The following is a 16,845-nucleotide window of genomic DNA, read 5'->3' on the forward strand; positions in this document are numbered from 1 at the left end:
ATCTGTTACGAGTTGCCCTAGTCTGTCCTGTAGGGGTCCTATGTTGCCATGTGCCTTCTTTTTGCTCCCTATATACCTGAAGAACTTTTTGTTGTCTTTAATTTTTGTTGCCAGCCTGAGTTCCAGTGCTCCTTTGGCCTTTCTGACTGAATACCTGCAAGTGCAAACCAGAGATATTCCTCCTTGGTGGCTACCTCCTGCTTCCACAACCTGTATGCCTCTCTTTTCCCTGCTAGGCTGTCTTGGATATCCCTGTTCAGTCAAGAGGGTTTCTTGGGTCTTTTGCCTCCCTTTATGTGCAGTGGGATGGTCCCCTTTTGTGCCTGAAGGATCATTCCCTTGAGGAACGCCCACCCTTCCTGGACTCCCATCTCACCAATGCTCTTGCCTTTCAGTGCCTCACTTACTGATCTCCTGAGCTCATTGAAGTTAGCCTTTCTGAAGTCTAGCACTTCAGCCCTACTAGTTATCTTTCCCACCTTTCACTGGATAGTAAATTCTAACAATTGGTGATTGCTATCCCCTAGGTTACCCTGTATCTGCAGTTGTTCCACCTTTTCCAGAACTGCCTTTATAACAGGTTGACTCTTTTTACAGTTATTTTTATCCTGTGACACTGATGTTGCAGGCACGGCTGGTCCAAAGAGAGGATTTAATAGCAGCCTTCAACTGCCCGAAGGGGGTTGAAGAGGATGGGGCTGCAGATGACAGAACAAGGACCAATGGCCTCAAGTTGCAACAAGGGAGGTTTAGGTCGGACATTAGGAAAAACCATCTCACTCGGAGGGTGGTGAAGCACTGGAGCGGGTTACCTAGAGAGGTGGTGCAATCTCAATCTTGGGAGGTTTTTAAGACCCAGCTAGACAAAGCCTTGTTCTGGATGATCTAGCTGGGGCTGGTCCTGCTCGGAGCAGGGGGCTGGTTGGACTAGGTGTGACCTCCTGAGGTCCCTTCCAACCCTCATGTTCTGTGACTCTATGACATGCATGGCCTGATTTAACTTGTGAATGGCACCATGTATCTAACATGGGGCAGGGGCCACAACACGAGCTATATGGAAAAAATATATAACTAAATAATCTTGCTTCGATCTATTTTATCCTTAGAGAGCCCTTTTCTCGAGAGGAGGGTCCCGAGGCCAGGCACGGAAGCGCAGGCAATCGGCTTTGCCGCCGCCCGGTGCAGGGCAGACGGGATCACTCAGGCGCCTGCGCGCGGGAACCGGGGCAGCCGAGGTCGCCCTGGGAGGGGCGAGCCGCCGCGGGGGACGGGGTGGGCGGGGCCTGGCTCAAGCTGGGGGAGAGGTTGGACCGCTCCATCTCCCCGCGCGGCTGTGGGCTGCCTGTCCCCCCGCTATTCAAGCCGCGTTGGACTCTCCCGGCCCCCTACTTGGTTTGGACTCTCCCGGCTTCCTCTCCTTCCTTCCCCCCCATCCCCCCCCCGAGGCTGGGTTTGGACTCTCCCACTGCCCGGGCCGGGGGCTTGGAGGGCGCGAGCGGCGCGTCACGTGACCCCGTGTCCGGCTCGGCCGGCGGCAGCGGCGCAATGGCGGCGGCGGAGCAGGAGGAGCAGGCCCGGGCCGGGGCCGCGGCGGGACAGGAAGAGGAGCAGGAGGCGGCCGGGCCGGGCTGGGGCCTGGCGCTGCTGCCCGGGGACCGCTTCTCGGCCTGGCTGCACTGCGTGTGCGTGGTGGGCTTCGACCTGGAGCTGGGCCAGGCCGTGGAGGTGAGCGGGGGGTGGGGGCCCTGCCTGTGCCCGGTCCGTAAGCTGTCACCCAGGCGGGCATCTGAACATAGAGTTGCAACGAGGGAGGTGTGCAGCTGCTCCGGCACTTCCGATTAGCCGGTGGGATTATTTCGTTTCTTCCCATCCATCAGCCCGGTGAGATGCCTGACCGACCTGTCGCTCTTCATGTAGGAGCTGAGCTGGTTAAGAAGGCATTAAGGCAGGATAGTCAAGCATGCCGTGATGCTTCTTCAGTTTTGGTTTAAGACAGCGGTTTCCGACCTCGGGTTGCAACCCAAAGAGGGTCGCTTGGGCAATGCCGGCGGCGCTGCACACAAAAGACAAGCGGTGCCGGGAGTTCCTCCCAGCCACTGCCGCACTTGTCTCCCAGCAGCAGGGTGCAGCCAAAAAGGTTGGGAACAGCTGGCTTAAGATGTAAAAATGCTTTTGTGCTCAGTAGAAGGCAATAGTGATTGAGAAAAATCAAGGCAAGTACTTGTAGGGGAAGTGGTGCTGGTGACTTAGTACATCAGAGTTTCTATTACATAGATATCCGGTGTAGGTTTAAAGCAGCGGTGTCAAACATGTTGCCCACAGGCTGAGTCCAGCCCATGGAGCTTCATAATTTGGCCCTGGGTGCTGCCCACTGATCCACATGCTGCACAGGACCAGCCCCTTACACAGTGCTGGGTCCTAGGTCACTTGGCACCCACTTGGGCCAGTGTTCCCCCACGTGCACTGTATACAGCAGGTACGTGCATGCAGGGCTGTGTGGCGGGGAGGCAGCAAGGACCTTCGCACACCACCCTTTGACAACCCTGCTGTGCAGTTTTAAGTCTTGTATTTTTCAGCAGTGAGGTCTACATTTCTGTGGCTCTTTTTTGCAAGATTAGAATACAGAATTTTAGGGGTACACTGATAGAATTTTGGGGGGCTGATACTGATAGCCAGTTTTTAAGAAGGCATGTCAGCTGATACAGATACTCCTCCTTGGTGGCTACAAACATACTGATACAGCTATGTCCAGCTGGTAAGTCTGTTATGGTGGAAGGGGAGGGGCAGATCAGTGCCCCCGTGTGGTGAGGAAGGGAGTGGGGTAGGGGATGGGACGGGCACTGCCCAGCCAGGGCAGGGCACAGGACGGAGCCATGGCTTGTCTGGGCGGGGGGCAGCTCCCACCACTGCTTGCACCCTGAGAGGGCACTGGAGGTGGGGTGCTCCCCTGGATCTGCATGTGGGGGCGGGAGCTGCAGCCTGGGGCCAGGGCTGTGCTGGGATCTTCCTGGCACTTAGTGGGGAGGGAGTTGGGTCAGAGCTGTGTTTGGGGCAGGTGGCAGTGGCGCTGGGAGGTGGGGTTACAGTGGGGCTATAGCAAAATTTGAGGAGGCTGCAGCCCCTCTGCCCCCATAGCCCTCCTCCCGGTGCCTCTGCTGCCCACCCTGAGCACAGCCTGGCCCAGCCTCCTGCTGGAAAAACCCGATACAGCTTGCTGCTGCAGTACCCACTATGCACATCCAGGGGCACACCACACTTTCACCCCTGCCCCCGGTGCCCTCCCTGGGTATATGCAGCAGTGGGAGCCGCCCCCCAGATGAACTGTGGCTCTGTCTTGTGCCCTGCCCTGCCCCAGCTAGGCAGTGCTTGCCCCACTCCATTCTTTACCACAGGGGGCGTTGATCTGCACCCCGCCATGCCCTTTCTGTCCCCCTTCCCTTTCTACCAGGACAGACTTACCAGCTGCATGCAGCTCTCCAAGCTGTTGGACTGTGCTCCTTACTGCCTGTGTGCTGTGTTGCAGCTGTGTGCATACATGGGCATTTATTGGCCACATTATTAGCTGGCTCCAATGTGGCCGTACACTAACAACCAAGGATTGAACATTGATATTGACTTAATTGCATACTACAGTCTACCTGACTCTAGATAATGTTTCTTCAAGTTACAGGTAATAATGACCTTCCTTTTTGAAAAGTCTTGATCTTTCACTAATATCCTTTTTCTGTGATTTAGGCCTCTGCTACCCTTTGGAATTTCTCTTTCCAGTTTTACAGCCCTGCAAATTGTTTTCGTTTTTCACTGAACTTGTTTTTACCTCAGACCTGAGGAGAATGCATCACTTTCAAAAGCTCATCTAAATTCATCCCTACCATGTAGTTTGATTAGTAAAAGATATTCACAAAAATTCTTGCCTTGTATTTCTTGGGCCAGCACAGCTACACTACCCTCAAGACTAGTTATGACAATTAAAGTTATTTGAATAGGGAAGAGCACTGATTGATTTTGTTCATAGTCCAGGATCTGAGCCTTCAAGTTCTATCCAAGCAGTTGGGAAAGAGTAGCCTTCTAAGAGATAGTCGCTGTCTTGTATTGGGAACAATAAACACAAGTAAATCAGTGAATGCTGCATCACAAAAGGTAGTTGAGTAGTTAATCACTTGGTGTTTTTAAATTGTTCATCCTGTTTTCAAGTAGAGATAATTTTTGTTTTTGTTTATAGGTGACATATCCACAAAACTCAAAACTTACGGATAAAGAAGTGAGTAGAAACTGTTTCCCTTATGCCTTTTTTGTTTTAAAAAAAAACCAAACAAACAAACCTTTTTTACCTGTTGTTTTTTTTTCCCTCCCCAGAAAACCAATATTTGTTATTTATCTTTTCCTGATTCGAATGCAGGTAATTGCTTTTTTTTTTCTGTAATCTATAATGTGAATGTATGTAGTCCTAGACCGAACTTTGGTAGAACGGTGTTAATTTTAATTACACAATTAATTTTGGCTAAAGTATTTTGCAGGAATGTTGTAATGATCCAAAAAAGTGTTAAGCTGTGAGTAAGATGAAACCTAAAATATTAGTTATTTATATAGTAGTAGAATGCAGGAACCTTCGTTTTATTTTTCATAAAGTGAGAATTAATATGTATTGGTGGTACTTCAGCATTTTAGTAGTTCTTGCCATCTGTAGGTCCTCAAGCATTTTGCAGTGATTAAAGGTATGGACAAACACACTTTAGCTTGCAGCATCTTTTACAATTTAACTATTACCTCTATTATCCTGTTATGTCACTAGTTAGCCAAATTGTGCTAACTTTGATCCAAGATGGGTAAGGGATGGAGCAGTTACAGTATCATGCAGATACTGTGTAACAGTTGTATCATAATAGCTTGTATTGGCATTTTTTGATAGAAATACAACTCTTAACCTTGTGATACTGAACCAGGGTACCTTGATCGTTTCAAGGGTGCCTTAGGGTTTTACACAATGTTAGTTTAGCACTATTAGGTTTAAAAGCCAGATTCACAAGACCCAGAGATTTCAAATATAAATCCATAGTTGTGGTCTTTCTGAGTTCTCTACAGCAGAAAAACTTCTATTATTTTTTTTTTCTATAGGCAGAAAAATAGCGAAAACTAAGACATTTTCTGGGGGGTGCCTTGAGTCTGTCCAGGGGACAGTGCCTTGAGTCTAAAAAGGTTGAGAACACTAGTGTATCTTAAGCTTCCTAATATCTGTAATATGTGGAACTATTACAACCATTATATTATTTCCATGTTCTTTATGGAAATTGAAGCACAGAGGTTGAGTGACTTAATTAAACTAATATGAGGAGGGAGTACTGAACTAAAAGCATTAAAAAATGAACAAGACTTTAATTAATTAGATTTTTTTTAAAAACAAATATGACCACAATTAGAATGCTGTACTATTTTATTTCTCTCTCTCTCTCTCTCCGTCCTTTACATCTGCAACTGTGTTTGATCCTGGTTGCTGAACTCTTCTTGCATTTACTATTTCTTTACTCTTTTGCCAAAGTGGAGTAGAGACATGTGATTAGCAATCTGGAGCATCTGTAGAAGGGGATGACTAAACTACAGACCCCCATTGCACATCTTACAGAAGTTCAAACTCTTTGTAGATGACAATTTTTCTCTAGACGTTCTGATCCCATTATTATTTTTTTGGAAGCTTTACATTATGGCAGTTTTGTACTAAGGCAGAAGAAACATGTTTGTTGTGTAAGAGTTCTGCCATGAGTTTCTGGCTATCTTACAGCTTTTACGATCTGCTTACTTTATTTTATGTCTTAATATGGTAAAAGTGAGATAATATATTTTCACCATCTTCTGTGAAAGTAAGGGAGTGGTTCCTTTTTGGCTCTTGCATGTAAAAAGCATATATGCTGAACTGTAAGTATACACCTTACTGTATGTAGTAGTTACAGATTTATTTAAATATTGCATAGGAAGGTATTTATTTAGAATACTTAAGTATTTAACATACAACCTCATAACTAAGAATAGTGCAAAATTACTCTTGGAAAAATCATGTTAAGTTAATAGTGTATAATGTATACAAGTAAACAGAAACCTTTGTGGGCAGGGTTGATAGCATCGCTAACTATATCTGATTACTCTTATGAACATAGAAATTATGTAGAGGCCTCCCTTGGATAAAAACTTTATTCCAGAAGTTAACCAGAAAAAAATGTATCTTAATAAAGGAAAGTTGTTCTACCCAAATATTTTTTCTTTATTCTGTGTCTTAATATTAGTAGGAAAACTGTTTATGACCCAAGAGCAAACTTATGAGGAAATTATTAGCTTATAACTAACTCAGCAGCCATAGCCAGCAGGTCTTCAGTTCCTCAGAAGGCCATAGAGGGTATCTAATGTATTGAAAAATGGTTTTGAAACTTGCTAAAAGGCTGTGGTGTTTGATTATTTTTTGTGTATTAAAACAAAATTAGACATTTGTATTGATAATAGGTTTCTGGGTGGGTTTTAAGTAAGATATGACTGCCATTTTCCTTGGTCAGTTGTGTAGAACAGCCTGCTACAGTATGCTTTTCAATTAAAAAAAATGAGCAGATGATGGGGAGAAATTTGCTATAGAACTGCCTGTATTCTCTGCATTGTCTGTCATCTTGTTTTTTTTATAACACTTCTGTTTTGTTCATGTCTGTGCCAATCAGCAGGAGGGAATATGTTTGCCAATTGTTTTTTGGGGTTTTTTTGAGCCACCATAATAAAAATAACTTCTAAAACTGGAAATACACTGTTTAAGGTAATGGGACAGCTGACAGTGTGAGAGATTGGTGACACTGCAGCTTTTTTCTTTAGTTTTAAACAAATGGAAAAAGGAGAGTGGGGTTTTAGCTGAAGTTGCTGTATAACTTTTTAAAGTAATTATTTTGTGTTGCATGCTGTGTAGGTGGCTGCAGGAAAAAAAACATCACCAGCCTTTTCTGTCATACCAAGCAGTGAAAATACTAGTAAACAGCCTTTCAGTTTTGACCAGCGCTCCATTGGCCTACTCAGTTGAGTAATGGTGGCAATGTTCAAAGATCACTTAGTTTCACATATTGTCTGTATGGGGGTCATATTGGATTAGTTACTTTGTTCATACTGCAGTGAATTAACTATCAAATTGAAGTACATCCATGCTTCTTTGCTGTTACAGCTTAAGATACTTACTTCTTAATTATTGGGCCCACATGGGTCTATTTGTTTGAAATCCTGTGACTTTTGGGGTGTGGTAGCGGGCAGCTGTTTGATGTGCAATATTTTGCTGTTTCTTTCTTTGTATGGGATTTTTCTCATGATCCATTGTTGGATGCCTACTGGAGCCTACAGATACTTTGGGAATTAAGTGTCAAACTAAAAATGTGTTACTTTTTGTGGCGTCCCATAATTCATCTGTGTTTTGCCAGTGCCATTTGTCATGAAGCGTGGAGGACCCAGACCTAATTGTCATGGTTTTGATAGGCGTTAATTCAAACAGAATGACGCATGTGGATTAGCATATGCCCAACCAAAAGAACTTGATATAGAGATTTTGGATGCTGCAGCAATATGACTAGATAGAGCAGGAATGCAGTGTGAAACTGAGCAGTTATTTCTGTGGGACATGTATCTGGAACAGCTTCATTTGAAATGCTGCCTCTGGGCTCAGTCAGCGAGCACTGACTGAACAAGATAGTAATACAGAATGGTGATGGCCAGCAGTCATTTCAGAACTTCAGGACACAAAAAATACTTTCCTACAGCTACATTTTGACCACAAGTGGACGCTGAAAGATTAACTCGGCATATTTCACAGATGGGGAACACTCATGGTGAACTCCTGTTCCACCCCTCCAAGTGATGAATGTTAGAGGCTTTGCTTGAGAACAAGCCAAAGTCCAAGTTCTATGCTAGACAAATTCCTTTTCTGTGGTCAAGGCAACTTGCATAGATTTTTGTCCATTTGTTGTAATTTCCAAAGTAAGACCAAATGAACCACAATGGTACTGGTAGCAGCAACATGGCTGAGACAGCACTGATATGTTGTTCTGTGAGATCCACCCATATGATCAGCATGGGCACTTTCATTTATGTCACAATATATGTCACAGGCCAGTTCCTTGAATCCCCATGCTCTCTCATGGCATAGCTTGTCAATGGCTGAATTCCTTTGAGAGAACTGGCTGAGGCAGCATGCTCCAGGACCATGGTTGTCATGTGTGACTTCAATTACCCGGACATCTCATGGGAGGATCACTCAGCAAAATCTGAGCAGTCACAAAGCTTCCTCTCGTGCATGGGTGACCTCTACCTGACTCAAGAAGTCTATGGGCCAATGAGAGGCAAAGCGCTGCTCGACCTGGTACTGGCTACTGGGGATGACCTAGTCAGCAACCTAGTGATCAATGGGAAGCTGGGTGACAGCGACCACGAGCTGATCACCTTCACCATCCGCTGAAAAGCTGGCAAGTCAGTCAGCAACACGGAAGTCCTTGACTTCAGGAAAGCCGACTTTGACAAGCTCAGGAGGCTTGTCAGTGAGGCCCTAAGGGACCATGACCACAGGGACAGGGGGGGTTCAAGAAGAGTGGTTGCTCCTCAAGGGAGCGATCCTCAATGCGCAAGCTAAGTCTATTCCATCTCGGAGGAAAGGCAGCAAGAGGGCACAGCAGCCCCCCTGGCTCTCCAGGGACCTAGCAGACCTCCTGAGGCTAAAAAGGAAGGCCTACAAAGGATGGAGGATGGGAGTCACCTCCAAGGAGGATTATTCTGCACTGGTCCGGTCCTGTAGGGAGCTGACCAGGAAAGCCAAGGCTGCAACTGAACTCCAACTATCTTTGAGCATCAAGGACAATAAAAAGTCCTTTTTCAGATATGTGGGGAGCCAGTGTAAAAGCAGGGGCAACATTGGACCCCTGCTGAACCAGATGGGGCAACTGACAACTGATGCCCAGGAAAAAGCCAATCTATTAAATAGGTACTTTGCGTCGGTCTTTCATCAGTCCCATGGGACGCCCATGCCAGCTACGGGACAGGGAAGTCCGGGTGAGGGTGATCCCCTGCCCTCCATTAATGCTGACTTCGTGAAGGAACATCTTGAGAAGCTGGATACCTTCAAGTCAGCCGGCCCTGACAATCTTCACCCTGAGGTACTCAGGGAGCTGGCGAGCATCATAGCCCAGCCTCTAGCACGGATCTTTGAAAATTCTTGGCGCTCTGGTGTAGTGCCCAAAGACTGGAAGAAGGCCAATGTGGTGCCTATCTTCAAGAAAGGGAGGAAAGTGGATCTGGCTAACTATAGGCCCATCAGCCTGACTTCTATCCTGGGGAAGATCTTAGAAAAGTTTATTAAAGAGGCCATCCTTAATGGACTGGCCGACGCCAACATCTTAAGGGATAGGCAGCACAGGTTTGTTGCGGGTAGGTCTTGCTTGACCAATCTCATTTCCTTCTACGACCAGGTGACCTATCACCTGGACAAGGGAGATGAGATTGATGTCATACATCTTGACTTCAAAAAAGCCTTCAATCTTGTTTCCCATGATCACCTCTTGGAGAAACTGGCCAATTGTCACCTTGGGTCCTTCACGATCCACTGGCTGGAAAATTGGCTCCGTGGTTGGACCCAGGGGGTAGTAATTGATGGAAGTCACTCATCATGGTGTCCTGTGACCAGTGGGGTCCCCCAAGGCTCTGTCCTTGGACCCATACTGTTCAACATCTTCATTAATGATGTGGACACTGGAGTCAGAAGCGGACTGGCCAAGTTTGCCAATGACACCAAACTTTGGGGCAAAGCATCCACACCAGAAGACAGGCGGGTGATCCAGGCTGACCTGGACAGGCTCAGCAAGGGGGCGGATGAGAATCTGATGGTGTTCAACGCTGATAAATGCAAGGTTCTCCACCTTGGGAAGAAAAACCCGCAGCATCCTTATAGGCTCGGCAGTGTTATGTTGGCTAGCACTATGCAAGAAAGAGACTTGGGGGTCATCACTGACCACAAGATGAACATGAGCCTGCAATGCGATGCTGCGGCTAGTAAAGCGACCAAAACGCTGGCTTGCATCCATAGATGCTTCTCAAGCAAATCCCGGGACGTCATTCTCCCCTTGTACTCGGCCTTAGTGAGGCCGCAGCTGGAGTACTGCGTCCAGTTTTGGGCTCCACAATTCTAAAAGGATGTGGAGAAGCTTGAGAGAGTCCAGAGAAGAGCCACGCGCATGATCAGAGGTCAGGGAAGCAGACCCTACGATGACAGGCTGAGAGCCCTGGGGCTTTTCAGCCTGGAAAAGCGCAGGCTCAGGGGCGATCTGATGGCCACCTATAAGTTTATCAGAGGTGACCACCAGTATCTGGGGGAACGTTTGTTCACCAGAGTGCCCCTAGGGATGACGACTAGGTCAAATGGTCATAAACTACTACAAGACCGTTTCAGGCTGGACATAAGGAAGAATTTCTTTACTATCCGAGCCCCCAAAGTCTGGAACAGCCTGCCACCAGAGGTGGTTCAAGCGCCTTCGTTGAACACCTTCAAGAGCAAACTGGATGCTCATCTTGCTGGGATCCTATGACCCCAGCTGACTTCCTGCCCTTTGGGCAGGGGGCTGGACTCAATCTTCCGAGGTCCCTCCAGCCCTAATGTCTGAAAATCTATGAACTGGTTCCCATGAGGCCTGATACTACTGATTCAAAAAGCAGAAAAGATTCTGTAAGAAATGCCTGTCATGCAAATATTTTCAGTTTGGCAACCATTCCATGCAGTCCAGACAAGAATTTCTTCCAAATATCTTGTAATGTTTGCTATGTCTAAGGGACACTGAGCTCTGTTGGCTCAGATCAGGTTCATTTAGGACATGTTTTGGCCACTTACGTTTCAGTTGAGTAGGCCTGTCTTTTCATACTGCAACATAAAGATTCTTTAAAGGACTCCTCCAGATCTATTCACCAATTTGAGATCTGATTCCGTTGTGGGAACTTGACACTAGGTCATCTTGTGGATCCTCAGTTTAACTTTATAGTCTCTTGTAGTTTTCTCCATCTTTTACAGAAGGCAGCCTATGTTACTTAGGAGAATCTTGAAACTACAAGTATTGATGGCAGAACCGCCAGCAACAACATTTCACAAGGGCAAGGTTTCCTGGAGCTGCTATCCAAATTATTTTGAACTTCAGTTTTATTTGTTCAATTTAATTAAACTCTGGTCTGTCTCATCCCCTCCCCCCTGCAACTTCATGCTCACAGAAATAAAGAAAGATTTTATTTTTTAGCCATTCACAGAACTCTCTCTTCTGTCAATAGAGAGAGATACTTCTCTGTTATGTAAAGCACAGTAGGTGCTCTAGCACAGCTGTTGGCCATCCTATTGTTTGTATTATCCTTTTTGAGCCTGTGTAATTTCTTCAGGAAATCACAACAAAGTTTGGCCTCTGCAGGTATGTCCTTTGATATAGTTTGCAAATTAATTCTTGAGCACTTCTTTCTTCACCTTCCTTTCCCCCTTGCATGCCATACGCATTTTCTTTTCCCACTTGAGGGTTCAGCTCGGAATGGCTGGGAGTTTTCCAAACTACTTTCCCTTTGTATCTGATCCCATAATATGTTGAATTGGGTCGAGGGCCAGTATTGACTTTAGATCAGTAATGGAAGGAGAAGAGGGCAGGAGCACCTCTGCAGACTGTTAAATTGGAAGGTATTATCCTGAGGTTAGTCCATGCATAGGGTTAAGTTCCAAAAAGCAACAGACAGAACCAGGAAGGTATGCAGACTGCTGCTTACCAGGATGACTTGTTTTTGCTGGTGCAGGAGCAGGTTTCCACCAGAGCAGCGCTATCTTGCAGTGTGCATGTCAAAATAGAGTTCTGTCTCATGTCTTCAGTTCTGTTACCAGCAGCTTAGCACAAAGTGTTATTCAGCATTTTAAGAAGGGTGGTGAGAAACTGAAGGATCTAGAGGCATCAGAAGATGATCATGCAGGTATTGGAAAGCAAGCCATATGAGGAAAGGCTGAAAGAAGGTAGGTATGTTTGGGTTGGAGAAAAGAAAATTAAGGAAAGACTTGATAGCAGTTTCCTTTATGGTAGCCTTCCAAATATTTGAAGGGGGAGGAAGATAATTTTCCATTGACAGAGAGAGCAGGGTAGGAGGCCAGATGAAGTGTGGTCTGCCTTAAACCAAGGCAAGGCAGATAAAATTGCAGGCAAAAAGTACCCTGTAACAATGATAATAGGACAGTGAACTAAGCTGCCTAGGAATATTGTGGAATCTCCTTCATTGGTTCTTTACGAGAAGAGGCTGGGCTGGTATCTGTCTGAGATGGTGTATTCGCCCACCCGCCCATGGGCCACATCTGACCTGTGAGGCTGTCATCTGTTATGTGTAGCTTCACAGAAGTCTGGAAATTTGGCATCAGTTAGTTAATGCTGCCACCACTCCCCAACTGCCAAATTACCAGAACTGCAGGGAGCCCTGCTGGCTGGATGACATGGCCTCTTGCACAGGATTGGGACAGTGGGCAGGGTTGCTCCATAGCAGAATTGGGCTGACAAACCAGCCCTGCACTGCTTATCCAGCCCACAGAGCTGGAAGCTCAAGTACAGAGGACTGGACTAGGCGTCCCTTGTGGCCCCCTTTGTATGGAGTGAAGTAGTCTACAGAAGAGCATTCTGCAATAACTTTTCTGAACCCAAGTGTCTCTGGAATTTAAGATATGTATGGCTCTTTAATTGCATAGATAGTTGGTCTGAAGCCTGATATTGGCAAAATTATTTGATGATAAATTTCAAGTTAGCTGAAAGTTGAAGGTAGTTTGAGTGGTGTTGTAGCCTTGATGGTCCAAAATTATGCAAGAGGCAAGGATTTTTTTAGGGTGATTATGTTTTTATTGGACAAGCTATGTAGTTGGAATAGTTAAGTAAGCTGTGAAATGCAAGACATTTTTCATCAGGTCTGACCATAACATGATGAAGTTCTTCTAAAAGCTGAACAAGTTTCTTTGGGTGGATCTGTTATCTTTTATTAGACCAACTTAAATAGTTGGAAAAAAATGTCTTGGCAAGCTTTTGGGTTTAAAAACCCTTCATCAGGCTGAGGAAGCCTCTGCAGTTGGTGTGTGCTCTTTCTGGATGGAATGAATAGTAAAGAAGCCAGAGGCTGGGCTGGTATGCATGGAAGACAGGCAGTCAGGGAAGATGTAAATTGAGGAGAGACAGGCTGGGTGGGTAGGGGATGGATGTAGCATGTAAATAGTGGAGAGAGGTACCTGGGGAGTCAGATTTCAGGCAGGTTATAGTTGTCATAAATCCAATGTCTATATTTACTCTTTTTTTTTTTGCATCCAGGAGGTTGATGAAATGAAGTTCATAGGTTCATCTGTGAAAAGTGTTTTGTAAGTTCCCTTTGAGGATTTGAGCAGAGAGTTTGGGGAAAGAGTGGTTTTCTTGTGAGAATGTGCCCCCACATGTAATTGGGTATTTTTGTCTTTGGATTTCCGGTGTGCATTCATTCTGGTGTGCAGTTATTGTTTGGTCTCTTGTGTATTTTCCATCAGGGCATTTGGTGCATTAGATGACATTATATTACATTTCTGGTACAGTTGTAAGTTCCAGGAATGCTGATGGCTCTGTTGTGGGGTGTAGCAATAGTGGGGGTGGTGGAGACGTGTTGGCAGAATTTGCATTTCTTGTCATGGCATGGTCTGGATCCATTTGGTGTGTTTGCTTTTTTCTGGTATTTGCTTCTGGTAGAAAGTTTGCTTCTGGTGATGAGGTTAGTGAGGTTCAGTGCTTGCTTGAAGGCTAGGATGGATGGCTCTGGGATGATCTCTTTAAGAATATGGTCTCCTTCTAGTATGGGTTGCAGTTGTTTGAGGATTTTCCTTATGGGTTCAAGGTAGGGGTGATGTCATAACCAACGGTGTGTGATTTATGGGGGGTTTTCTTCTGTAGCGCAGCAGTTCTTCACGTGGTATCTGGGTGGTTCTTTCAAAAGTGCGATCTATCTCTGGAGGAGTGTCCTTGTTGAGTGAAAGCCTTTTTAAGAAACCTACACATCTAAAAGCTGAAGGCATTTAGAGAACTGTGACCCGAAGTGTTTTTCCTGATTTATTTTTCTCTTGTATTTGGATTTCCTCCACATGAGATTTGTTCTGACTCAGTGCATATGAATCTCACATGGGAATGGATGCATGTCAAGTTACCTACCACCTGGCTGCCAGGAAAAGTCTAGTTGTACCCCTTGGTTTATGAGTGCTATGGTGTTTTGTACCTTACACCATAGACAGATAATGGGGATGTTACTGAAGAGTCTGTGCTGCTTCCTTGTCTTCAAATACTTTTGTTGGAAAGCTTTTGTTTTGACTCTGTACTAGGAGCTAGTTGGAAAGTGTCCCCTGTTCTTCATCTCTGCTCTAGCAGTGTCCTGTAAATATCTGCATCTTGGTGACTTTTCTCCAGATTAGACTAGACATGGAGCCCTGCTAACTGGTGGTCAAGTCCAGCTGCTGTGGAATCATGGGGATGGGGGTGGCTACTTCAGTGGTCATGTAATGTACATGAACATGCTGCTGCCTGATACCAGAAAGGGTAGTGGGTACTATTCCAACAAGAGGATCTTGAAGTAATGGGGTACGCAGTTACATGGAATAAACTGTTAGAGGATGGCTTCTAGTTGAATGTAAGGAAGAACTTCTTTATGGTGAGGGTGACCAGAATCTGGAATAAATTTCCCAAGGAGGTGGTGCAGTCCGCAACCTTGTAAGTCTTCAAGAGGAGCCTGGACAGACACCTTGCTGGGATAATTTGATTTCAACATTAATTTGTGGCCAGAGCAAGGGGGTTGGACTTGCTGAACTTCTGAGGTCCCTTCCAGCTCTTATTTTCTATGATTCTGTGGGTGGGTGTTGCAGGGCACTAAGGTGCCTGCTCCTTTAAGAGTGGAAGCAGCCTAGATCAGGGATGGGCAATTACTTTGGGCAGAAGGCTGCTTTGGCAAGCCATCGAGGGCTGCGTGGCAGGCAGCCTGGGGCAGATAAATATTAATTTTCTAAAATTTTTAGGGGTCCTGTGGGCCAGACAGAATGGCCTGGCAGGCCGCATCCAGCCCATGGGCTGCATTTTGCCTGCCCCTGGCCTAGATAGAGGGCCCTAGGAGCCAGGCAGAGCCTCACAGCTGCAGGTGGCCAGGGCAACAGGTTAAGGGAGATACTAGCTGGCATCTGCACCTGGTCAGCTGACCAGAAGGAAGCAGGGCCTTGAGCATATATAAGCCCCAGCAGTGGGACTGGGAGTGTTAGTTCTCTGGCAGCTGCCAGGGGAAGGAGCTCCTGCAGGGGAGAACTACCCAGAGACACTGGCAGCCTGAACTGCTGCTCATATGGTTAATGGGGCTCCAGAAGCCCATAAGGTACCCAGGGCTGGGAGGCACTCAGTGCTTGAGGAGAAGTTTGTTTTTTTTAAAGAGATGGAGTGTGACTTACATTGTTTGTATTACGTTATAGCCCAGGGTCTTGTTTCTCTGTTGTCTTTTATACCGGTGGACTGGGATGAGGCCAACTGGGGAGGAGGAGGCCTCATAGGGGGCACACTACTGTGTGGAGCCCCAGCACCAAAAAGGGCACAGTGACAGCGCCAGAGGCCCAGTGTTATACCATCTGCGAGGCATGGTGCAGTTTTGGAGCCGTGCATCTAGCCCATTAGGCTTGGGGTGTCTTGCAGGGACCCAGCCAGGGGTCTAAGAACCCATAGGGTTTAGTGGGGTCCATCAGGACTGTGACTGCACAACAACTTGAGGGCAGCCTCCCTATCTATTATCTAAACCAACAAGACATGGCATGTGAGACTAGAAGGCGCCTGTAGGGCGAAGCTGGCATGGTCACAGAGCCCTAGGGGCATCACGGCCATCTCTGGGGACCCCACACAGCGACAGTGGGTCATTCCACTTAGGCAGCTCTTTTTTCTTTCATATGGCATCATATATCAGCTTCCAAGTCTACAAACCGCTGTCTGGTACTATTGTTCAATGTCCAGATTCTGTCTACCCCATCTGGGCATTCGTAAGGATTGCAGCTTTTGATTAAGTGCTGTGCTGTTCGTTGGATACCTCATTCACACAGGGGGCTGTCCAAGATGTTCATCTTGTGAAATGTTGTAGTTAAGTGTATAGTAGTAGTGAGAGAACTGCCATCAGGAGAGTAGTTAGGAATGTGTCCATGTGAATCAAAGTCAACATGCATGCTGGGATGTAGAATTTTTCTTGTTGCAGAAAAGGTTATTTACTGTAGCTGAAAGCACCAAATGGCTCCATTTTTTAAAGGCAGAGTTGGATAAACACACTAAGGCAAACAAAGTAAAATCATTTTGATATAGCAGGCCCATGGAGATAGGCCCTAATTTAAATGGAAATATAAAGTTAAGCCATTTTTTCTCCTTTTTTTTACAATAGGTTGTCTGGGAGACACCCAGTTTTGTTTTAGATTCCGACAGTCTTCTGGCAGGAAGCTCTCAATGCATTGTCATCTGGACCAGTTGGACAGAGATTTACCAATCTACTTAAAGGTTGGAAATATGCTAAAACTAAAACAGAGTTCTGTCGTATTTGTTTTAAACATTCAGAAATACGCTTACATTTTAGTATAGATAAGGTAACTCTGATCTAAACTCTGGTGATGCAATTGTATCACCAAATTTTAGACAAGTTATTTAGGAAACCTTCTCAAAGAGATGTTCTTCTAGATGTTTACTAAAAATTCTTTAATTCATCTTTGAACTTTACACTTACAGCGTGTATAATGGTGTCATAGCTTTCTCTTTCAATCTTGGGATTGTAGACTTTTTTTTCTTT

At 45.8% G+C, this 16,845-nt stretch overlaps 1 protein-coding gene across 1 annotated transcript in view; it reads left to right on the forward strand.

Moving 5' to 3' along the window:
* Nucleotides 1-1,293: 1,293 nt before the first annotated feature.
* DENND6A (DENN domain containing 6A) overlaps nucleotides 1,294-16,845 on the forward strand; it is a 40,041-nt gene continuing 24,489 nt past the window's right edge. Inside the window, exons 1-4 of the mRNA XM_014596543.3 lie at nucleotides 1,294-1,725; nucleotides 4,223-4,261; nucleotides 4,357-4,399; nucleotides 16,447-16,559. Of these exons, the coding sequence (XP_014452029.1) occupies nucleotides 1,546-1,725; nucleotides 4,223-4,261; nucleotides 4,357-4,399; nucleotides 16,447-16,559 (375 nt within the window). The 5' untranslated portion in view covers nucleotides 1,294-1,545. The remainder of the gene's footprint in view (nucleotides 1,726-4,222; nucleotides 4,262-4,356; nucleotides 4,400-16,446; nucleotides 16,560-16,845) is intronic.

Source organism: Alligator mississippiensis, chromosome 12 (genome assembly GCF_030867095.1).
Source record: "Alligator mississippiensis isolate rAllMis1 chromosome 12, rAllMis1, whole genome shotgun sequence".
NCBI classification, from domain to species: domain Eukaryota; kingdom Metazoa; phylum Chordata; order Crocodylia; family Alligatoridae; genus Alligator; species Alligator mississippiensis.